The sequence below is a fragment of the Mytilus californianus genome, unplaced genomic scaffold (assembly GCF_021869535.1).
Source record: "Mytilus californianus isolate M0D057914Y unplaced genomic scaffold, xbMytCali1.0.p SCAF_1, whole genome shotgun sequence".
Lineage (NCBI taxonomy): Eukaryota > Metazoa > Mollusca > Bivalvia > Mytilida > Mytilidae > Mytilus > Mytilus californianus.
The window spans coordinates 19,413,639-19,424,109 of NW_026262581.1; the positions used below are offsets into that span (position 1 = coordinate 19,413,639).

The following is a 10,471-nucleotide window of genomic DNA, read 5'->3' on the forward strand; positions in this document are numbered from 1 at the left end:
TTAAAGATGAACTAATCTTGTTATCTGAAATTGAAAATTAATTATATCTATAACTAAGGGGAAAATTAGAGACAGTTTGAAAACAGACCATCATCAATACATGTTTAAAAACGTTTTATTATAATTACCTTTTTAACACTATTTTGTTAGTTAATATTTTGGCATGGTACTGTTATTCTGCTAGCGTCTTTGTCTTGTTTTAGAGGTCGTCCTTTTATTATATCTATGCAAAAGCTTACCTTATGCATGAATATTTTCAAATTGTTCTACTTGTAATGTAGAACACGACAGCTTCATGCCTTGTATGTGACGGGTTCGAACTGCTCATGCTTTTTTGTCATTTAGCATTTTTATACCATCTAGTTATTTGGTTTTTTTTCACCTGTAGCTCTTATTTATTGCCCGGCTTTGGCTATACTTTTGATCTTTTTGTTTTTTTAGCCCTTCAATTCTGGAGAATAAATTTGGATTTTCCAATAATTTGGCCTCCAGTATCACCAAATTGGCTTTTTTTTCCAAAATGCACATCTGGTTCAGTAAAATTTGTACCGTTTATTTTTTGGCCAGTTTTTATTCATTTGAAAAAGTGCTTCAACCGACAAAGCATTTATTTGGGTTTTTTGCATCCTTAGAAAAAAACATTCAAAAACCAATTATTGTAAACCAACCCGCAAAAATACACACAAAGTATAAACTTTATGTACACAATATTTGATCACATACTTACTTTCGTCGATGTATGAATGATTTCTTTGCTTTTGTGATCTGCAGAACCTTCTGAAATACACGAAAAAAATGTGATTGCATTGAACATGTTGAATATATGTAGGACGATGGGGAGGCTAAAGTGCGATGGTCTACGCTTAAGTGCGATGGTAATGTACGCTAAAGTGCGATGGTCTACGTTTAAGTGCGATGGTATTGTACGCTAAAGTGCGTTGGTCTGTGCTATTCACTGGAACAGGCTTAAGTCCGATGCATCAATACGTTAAAGTGCGTTTTTCCGCGAAAGTAAGGAAGTTGGAAACGTTTAACAGCATTGTGACATTACAAACCGTTTGTGCTGGAAGAGGTTAACTCGATTTGACTAATTTGTGTTTACAAAGGCGCTTTATAGCGAACAGTGTAATACAATTCAAACGAGAAAATTAACGGCCCGATTTATATACAAAACAATAAACGAAAAACATATACAGCAACAAGCAACTACCACTGAATTACAGGTTCCTGACTTGAAACAGGTTCATAAGATATATAGTAGCTACCAGATGTGGTATAAAATGTCGTTGGTGTTTGCCGCTAATAACCGTACGGCGTACAAAGTGGATTCTTGGCCCACGCCGCATAGCAAGTTATATAGGGCCACATAATGACCTGTGTAAAGCATTTCAAAAGAGAAAGACAACGACATGATTTGTTAACAAAAAAATAAACGAAAAACTACTATTAATAGGAACTTAGCAAAAAAAACAATAAAACATTCCCTTATCCCCATTTCCGTTACGCCATCGGAGTTGAGCGTGTTATACCATTGCACTTTAGCGTGTCATATAAGTGCACGTAAAAAACAACCATCGCACTTAAGCGTTTGACACCATCGCACTTTAGCGTAGACCATCGCATTTTAGCGTGACCATTGCACTTTAGAGTATCATCGCATTTTAAAGTCTTACATATATACTCTTGTATTGACATGAAATATCAATAATGTAGTATTTTTGTATAAATGGTATGTTTATTAAATGTTAAAATCATCCGAACCATTAAGAGTTCCTGCTAGCCAATCTTTTTATTATTTGAAATGTGAAATTTCAGTGCGCCTTAAATGTACATTGATTTGGTCGCAACAGATGAGTCTTATATAGACAAAACGCACATTGGCGTATTTAACTATATGTCTGTTATTTTGTTTTATAAAACATGTTTGATATTAATCTGGATAGACCGTTTTCCAATATTTCTATGTAAGAAACAAGAGATGGGAATTGGAAAAAGGTCCAGATAACACTACAAATATGAGTTTTGGGTTACACCAAAAGGAATAATTCTATACTCCAATATTGCTGTAAATTCTAATTAAATATTAAGTTATAAAGGTTACAATAAACCATTAGATTTTATGGGCGCAGCCATTTTATGAAAATGACATGGTAATCAGAATTAAAAGCATGGCTAATCCTGATTGGTCGATATGTGCGCCCGTTATTTTTTTATTATAAGAGACTTCGTGAACTCTGCATTATACCAAAGGTAAAATAAATTATTTGCCTTAGTCCTAACGGAACTGAGATGTCTTTTCAAGGCTAGGATGAGACACGTGTTTTTAAGTGCAAAATTGATAGGCAAGGGAGTTAAGTACAATTTACGTTTAGAAAAGCAACGCGAACCTATTTTTTGGACCAAAAATTACTTTCCGAATAACTTTTCTTTAATTCTAGCAAGGTTTTGTTAAAAAAATCAACTTTCTAAAGTCTGGATCTCGAAAAAGGCTATCATTGTCGCCTATGGGGAAATTTATTGTTTATGACAATCTATAAGCCCTTTAAATCAGAAGAATGATAATTCTCTTTGGAAAAACAGAAACAATTGAGTACCTGTAAACGATACACAGAATAATTGCAAGAATTACGACAAATACTGCAGCACAAACGCCTCCTATGATGGCTGTAACAAGTCCTCGTGCTTCTAAAGACTGAAAGTCTAAAATGGAATATAAATTATTGATTATAATGCATCCATCATCTTTATCGAACTCAAATATATAAAATGATACTGATTCCAGGTATTAATTTTTTCTGAAACTGGTACAGCAATACATGTATATTAAGTTTTTTTATAGTTTGTTTACAGTGCTGTTTACAAATTTGCTGTTTATAAATCCTTCTTCTTTCTACCATCTATGTTATATCAATTTTAAAAACAAAACTCCTAAAATTACCTGCTTTCTTGCACTGAGAACCACTAAATTCAAAACTACAACCATAAGTACAATTCCCCTCATATATTTCACAGGACGTGTTTAAGCAGTTGTTACAATAACCAAAACAATTAACCCCATAATATCCTTCGCTACATTCTACAATAGAAAGAAAAAAACGGTATATGGCTTTAATTTAACTTAAAAGTGAACAATACATATAATCTAAAGTATTAAAAAAAGTCGTTCTGAAATACAAAAGTATTGAAAACTAAACACAAACATCTGTCCGAATTCCCCGTATATTTATTAGTTAGTTTTGTCATTTCATTTTCTACCATTACTGTTTATGTGGTTGAATGTTCACTGATACAAATTTCAAATATAAAGTTATGGACCTCGTCATTATGCTTCCCGTAGTTATCGTGCCCTTTGTTTCATAATTAAAGACCTTTTAAGGAAACGAAGACGATACGTTGCAATTAAAGCTTCTTTCTTTTAATATATTTATGATATATTTATGATGTATAAGTATTGTGTAAAATGTTCAATGTCTATTCACTAAACATTATGTCTAAGCAAATGATGTTTGGCAAAATAATATCTATTAGCTTTCGCATAAAGTTCAAATCTAAATGCTTAAATTGATGATCGAGAATTCGAAGTAATAGATGAAAGCTTATATATCAAATATACCTGACTTAACAGTGAAACCCAACACCATTAATTGATGATGGCATAAAAAAGGCAAAACCTGTGTCAGTACAGAACTTAGAACCCCGATGGAAAAACAACACAACGGAAAATAAAACGATTCCACTCGTATGCACAAACGACCTTAAATTACCGAACGTATTTAGTTTCATGCGATCAAATATCCCGTTTCTACACTTAAGCGAGATAATGAAACAACTAGCTCAAAAGGAAAACTTAATATCCAATCGCCGGTAACCTAGCAAAAACACTTGACACGAACCAAATTCGACTCAATTCAGGATAAATATTCAGTAAAATAGTGTTGGGGTACTAGATGTGGTATCTGCTCAAAAGGATACAATTATTTAGAGACCGGCAATTTGAAATGTTTCCTAAATGGGAAAAACCTTCTACATGTATATAGATTCAAATATGATATGCAAGTCATCCAATGTGATTAATTGCATAACTTATTATTATTTGATTTATTGTGTGAATTGCCAAACAATATATATAGGACATATCGGAAACAATCTTTGCGAACGGCTACGTATATACAAAATGAACAAATGAAACATCCACAATATTGGAACATTCCATTAAGTGAACACTTGGATCGATGTGGAGAAGGAAAATTTAAAATATTACCTGTCTATAATTGCAATTGAACAGGTGATGCATTCCGGAAAAAGATGGAAGAATATTTTATTAACATTTTAAGCCGACGTTACAAAAAGCAAAACGTCGACAATTACATAACGTCATAAAACTACCTCAACAACGATAACGACAAATGTTACCAACAACAACGTCTTAGTTTTGAAAAGTCCCTTCAGATGGATGAAAGCTGGTAAACAATTGACAATGTTTAACTCGTTTTCTATTTTTATCTTCATTAATATATTTATATATATATATATATATATATAGATTGCCTAACAATGTAATTTTAACACACTATTTAGTATGTAAATATAAGAATGTTTAAAATATTTACAAAATGATGAAAATAAACGCAATATTTCGCTAGACTAACTAGCTTTATCAAGCGTGCATCTATCCAGGTGAAATCGGATGTAGATGATAAGAAACTTTTGCAGCTCAATGTATATGTTGCACTTGAATTTAGCTGCCTTGAAAATAATACATAATTTGGATGAAGTTCAAGATTTTTACAAAATTGGTAGTTGAAGTTAGCAACGTCCATTGGCCAATATTACAGGATAAAAAGGACGATGCTGTGTACTAAATTATTCTTTATCTTTCCTGTATCTTTTCTCATCTTTTTCGTTAAGACCACCAGGTTCTAAAGTGTGGAGTTGGTGGATCCAAAAAATTTCTCTTCTCCTTCTCGCCGTGGTGTCCCACTCGGTGTTGACTTCTATGATTTGGAAGGTAACATTATCAAAAGCATGTTTCGTTGAACGAAGATGTCTTGTGAGATGACAGTTTTCGTGGTTTTGTACCATGAACGATGGTTATTGAGCCGAATATTAAATTTGTTAGCAGTTCTTTCATCAGCTCCGTTACTAAACAAAATTATACCATCTACTCAAATTCCAACTGTAAAACGGATAACTCAATTTATATATTAACATGTGAAACATGTGGCATTCAGTATGTGGGAGAAACAATGGACAAATTTAATATTCGGCTCAATAACCATCGTTCATGGTACAAAACCAACAAAAACTGTCCTCTCACAAGACATCTTCGTTCAACGAAACATGCTTTTGATAATGTTACCTTCCAAATCATAGAAGTCAACACCGAGTGGGACACCACGGCGAGAAGGAGAAGAGAAATTTTTTGGATCCACCAACTCCACACTTTAGAACCTGGTGGTCTTAACGAAAAAGATGAGAAAAGATACAGGAAAGATAAAGAATAATTTAGTACACAGCATCGTCCTTTTTATCCTGTAATATTGGCCAATGGACGTTGCTAACTTCAACTACCAATTTTGTAAAAATCTTGAACTTCATCCAAATTATGTATTATTTTCAAGGCAGCTAAATTCAAGTGCAACATATACATTGAGCTGCAAAAGTTTCTTATCATCTACATCCGATTTCACCTGGATAGATGCACGCTTGATAAAGCTAGTTAGTCTAGCGAAATATTGCGTTTATTTTCATCATTTTGTAAATATTTTAAACATTCTTATATTTACATACTAAATAGTGTGTTAAAATTACATTGTTAGGCAATCTATAATTTTATTTGTGTAATTGAATTAATCTCTGTACTGATTAATCCACACTCCCATAGATTTGTATGTCATGTGCTGCTATTTATAGGCACTTATATATATATATATAGATATTACTTTCCTTTACAAACCTTCATTACAAGAATTTCCCGACCATCCTTTGTTACATTTCCCGTCTGGACACATTCCAGTAGATTTGTCACAAGGTTCAGATTCAGAAAGACAATTACATTTTTCTGTACAGTTATAACCATAGTAACTGTTATCACATGCTAAAAATATATTGAAATTTGGCAACGAAAAAAAACACAATTACATTCTTAAACGTATTGTGTTGTATTAACAGAAAAGTTATGATGTAAAATTGGTCAATTCTTCAATTCCGAGTAAACAAACTGCATTCATATTAACATGTAAAGAGAAAGTTTAAAAAATGTTATTATTATTATTACTTCTAGACAAAAACCAGACATCGGCAGATTTTAATTTTACAAGAGGTTACTGAATTCAAGAGCTTTTGAATTATGTATCAAACTGCATCTTTCAAATCAGCGTGCGATTATTTCGTCGACGATAAATTATTTGATATTGATACATATAAATTAAAAAAAAAATATTGATATAAAGCTTCACAGACATGTTCTTGATCAAGTCTCAAAACAAAATTCGTTTTTTTCAAATACATACACTGACTACAGTTTGGATCGTGTTTATAACCTGGTTTACATTTGTCTGTTACATTACAGGTGCCATAAAAACGGTCACATAGCTCAGATATGCACCCTTCACAAGTCTGAATACAATTTCTTCCAAAATATCCAGGATTGCATTCTAAAATTGTAATGAATATTTGAACAAGAAATAGAAACTATATGATGATGAGGAGGAGGTGGAGGAGGAGGACTAACATGTTATGAATTTATGTTCATAACAAAAATAGATTGATTATATTGTAAATTTTGTACGCCAGACCAGCCTTTTGTCTGCAAAAGATTCATCCGCGACGCTCGAATCCAAAACGTAAATAGACCTACGTAAGTACGAAGTTGAAGATGATTTAGGACCTACAACATGTACAAATTCGAAAAAAAATTCCAAAAACAGCTTAGTGATCTATTCCTAGGGAATACAATCTTTCTTTGTCAGAACAGTTCAAAGTTATGTAAACTCTTACTTATAAAGGATGATCCTTAGACATGTTAGATGTGGAAACAAATTAAGCTCTGCAACAATCAAAATATCCATTAAAATGTTGCTAAATTCCATTATTTCGCAGATATTATGGCAGTCTTCGTACTTATACGTGAAACAGCGGAGCGAACGTCCTCATTCTGATTGGACGTGGCTGCGTATTTGTCCAATACAGGAAAACGGAAGTTACTCTTTGAATATTGATTACAGGAGTAAGAAGAGCAAGTGCCCACGTCTTTTTTTATCCCAATCAACCCATTAGGGCTATACATTTCCTTTTGATTGTTTAACCCTGTATACCACCATTTCCCATGTGAAATTATAATTTTGAAAATACTTTGAACAACAAAATTATTTTATATTTCTTCCTGTGTGACGTTTACATTTTCTGGCGTCAAACACGCGACTCTACACTAAGAGTGGATGTGAATGCAGTCACAGGACTTTAAATATTTCAATCTTTTATGGGTTGATTTAAAGTACATATACAAGTAAGCAATGAATGTGGATGTTAAATTTGATAGATGCTTTTTGTGCTTCTTTGTGAAATGTTTGTTTGTTTTGAGATTGTGACACAGTGATGATTCTTGTACCCATATTTTGACAATGTTACCTATTATGTCTGTTTTGTTCACGCATCGTTGTAAATATAATGGAATTTGATGCGACTGTCATACAAGTGATAGGTTTAGCGCTATAGAACCAGATTCAATCCACCATTTTCTACATTTGAAAATGCCTGTACCAAGTCAGGAATATGACAGTTGGTGTCCATTCGTTTGATGTGTTTTATCATTTGATTTTGCCATTTGATTAGGGACTTTCCGTTTTGAATTTTCCTCGGAGTTCAGTATTTTTGTGATTTTACTTTTTTACATTACAAATGCAGGTTTTGTATTGTATATTGTGTATTGAATTTGAATTTTAAAAAAAAACATATCTAGACATCAGTTCATTTATTTTATTCACTTATAAATATCGATATAATTGATATTAATAAATATCACTTATAAGACAAGGTTTATTTATATTCAAAATATGTGATATGTATTTTTCATCACGAGTGCGCTGTGCACAATATATACATATATGACTCGCTATAAAATTTTGGTTCCAAATTCTGTCTTTGCTCAAAATGAGAATTTTCATCATTGAATAATTCATATATCCAACACTACATCAATATGCAAAGTTGTAAAGATAAATAAAAGAAAATTGAGAATGGAAATGAGGAATGTGTCAAAGAGATAACAACCCGACCAAAGAACAGAAAACAGCCGAAGGCCACCAATGGGTGTTCAACACAGCGAGAAAATCCCGCACCAAAAGGCGGACTGCAGCTGGCCCTTAAACACAAATTGTACTAGTTCAGTAAAAATGAACGTCACACTAAACTCCGAAACAAATAAATGAACTTAAAATTAAAAAAAAACCATACAAGACTAACAAAGGCCAGAAGCGCCTGACTTGAAACAGGCTCAACATGCAGCGAGGTTAAACATGTTTTGTGCGATCTCAACCCTCCCCTATAACTTCTATAAATGTCGTCTATTTTCTGAGATACAAGGAGGCAAATATTCTGCAGGCTGTCATCAATATAATATTATTATAAACTAGACAAATATATTTTTTTACCTTCTGAGCAGTTATAATCAGTCCATCCTTTGTTACATCCTCCATTGCATTTTCCTGTCACATGATCACAAAACGTCATATAACAGTTAGGTGAACATTTGTGCAAACATTGTTTTCCGAACAAACCTTCACTACAGGCTAAAAACAAAATTCAGGAATGATTACCATTTTACGAACTACAAAATTCCGTAAAATGTAGCTTAAAATAGGCGTTCTTATTAAGCAAACTGTGTTTTTGCGCATACATACATACATACATACATACATACATACATACATACATACATACATTACATCCATCCATCCATCCATCCATACATACATACATCAATCTATACATTCATCCATCTATCAATCCATCCATCCATCCATCCATTCATCCATCCATTCATACATACATACATACCTACCTACATACATACATACATACATACAGACAGACAGACAGACAGACAGACAGACAGACAGACGTACGTACGTACGTACGTACGTACGTACGTACATACATACATACATACATACATACATACATACATACATACATACATACATACATACATAACATCCATCCATCCATCCATCCATCCATCCATCCATTCATCCATCCATACATACATACATCAATCCATACATTCATCCATCTATCCATCCATCCATCCATCCATCCATCCATCCATCCATCCATCCATCCATTCATACATACATACATACATACATACAGACAGACATACAGACAGACAGACAGACAGACAGACAGACAGACAGACAGACAGAAATACAGACGTACGTTCGTACGTACGTACATACGTACATACATACATACATACCGACCGACCGACCGACCGACAGACAGACAGACAATGGTTTTTTTTAGAGCTACTAACACAAATGCACAACTATCTCTATTTTTTAACTCTATACATTAGCTTACTTTCGTTGCACCTTTCATTGACCCAACCATCAGTACACCCATATGTACAGTTTCCGTTATCCAAATCGCATGATTTTGATATACAGTTTGCTGAACAGTTCATTTTACAGTTTACTCCGTATTTTCCAACAGGACAACCTGTAGTAAGAAACAACATTTTTTTTTAAAAGACTGAAGTAGTTAAAAGACTTTTAAGAAACAATACTATTTTAGTCAGGAAAACCAGTACTATTGATTTGCATCTCTAAACCAAATGTTTACATTGCAAATGCAGGTTTTGTATTGTATATTGATGATAGGTTTTGAAAATTGATAAAAGTTAAGTTATGCTATTTCATTTAACATTGTTAAATTGACATTGTACATTGTTTTAGTTTGTTCTTTTCATATAATTCTTTATAGTATAGCTTCAATATATTTTGAAACTGACTTTCTAAATTTTGTTTCAAACAATTGGAGCGTAGAGCAACCGATACATCTTTTCTGTGATAAAATGATGAATTTGTGCACTTACCACCAATTTCTATTTCACACAAATCTACCATTGAAGTTCCTTTTATTATTGGTGGTACATAAATGATATATCTGCAGACAGCAGTTACGTAGATATCTTCCGTCGGACGTTCACCGTTGTATATTTCTATTCCGTTATTCCAGGAGTCACTCTTGTTTGAACAATATACTGAATAGTTACTGTTATTATATGGTGAAGACACTGTATAGAAATTTTATAAATGTTGATAAATATTAATTGCTGATTTATTCTCGAATTGTCTACATGTAATTCACAGTACTATCAAGAGTATTGTTGATAGTTGATACAACATGTATGCATAATATTCAATTCATTAGAGCCAGTTATATGATACGTAAATATTGCTTAGAACAT

General features: G+C 32.8%; 1 protein-coding gene across 1 annotated transcript; it reads right to left on the reverse strand.

The window, feature by feature from the left end:
• LOC127709904 (protein draper-like) lies at window positions 1-10,127 on the reverse strand. Its single transcript, XM_052215930.1, has 7 exons — window positions 10,097-10,127; window positions 9,583-9,720; window positions 8,652-8,789; window positions 5,957-6,097; window positions 2,939-3,076; window positions 2,630-2,700; window positions 1-24 (listed from the first exon to the last, which is right to left on the reverse strand). The coding sequence occupies exons 1-7, from the start codon at window positions 10,125-10,127 to the stop codon at window positions 1-3; spliced, it is 681 nt and encodes a 226-aa protein (XP_052071890.1).
• Between the last annotated feature and the right edge of the window lie 344 nt (window positions 10,128-10,471).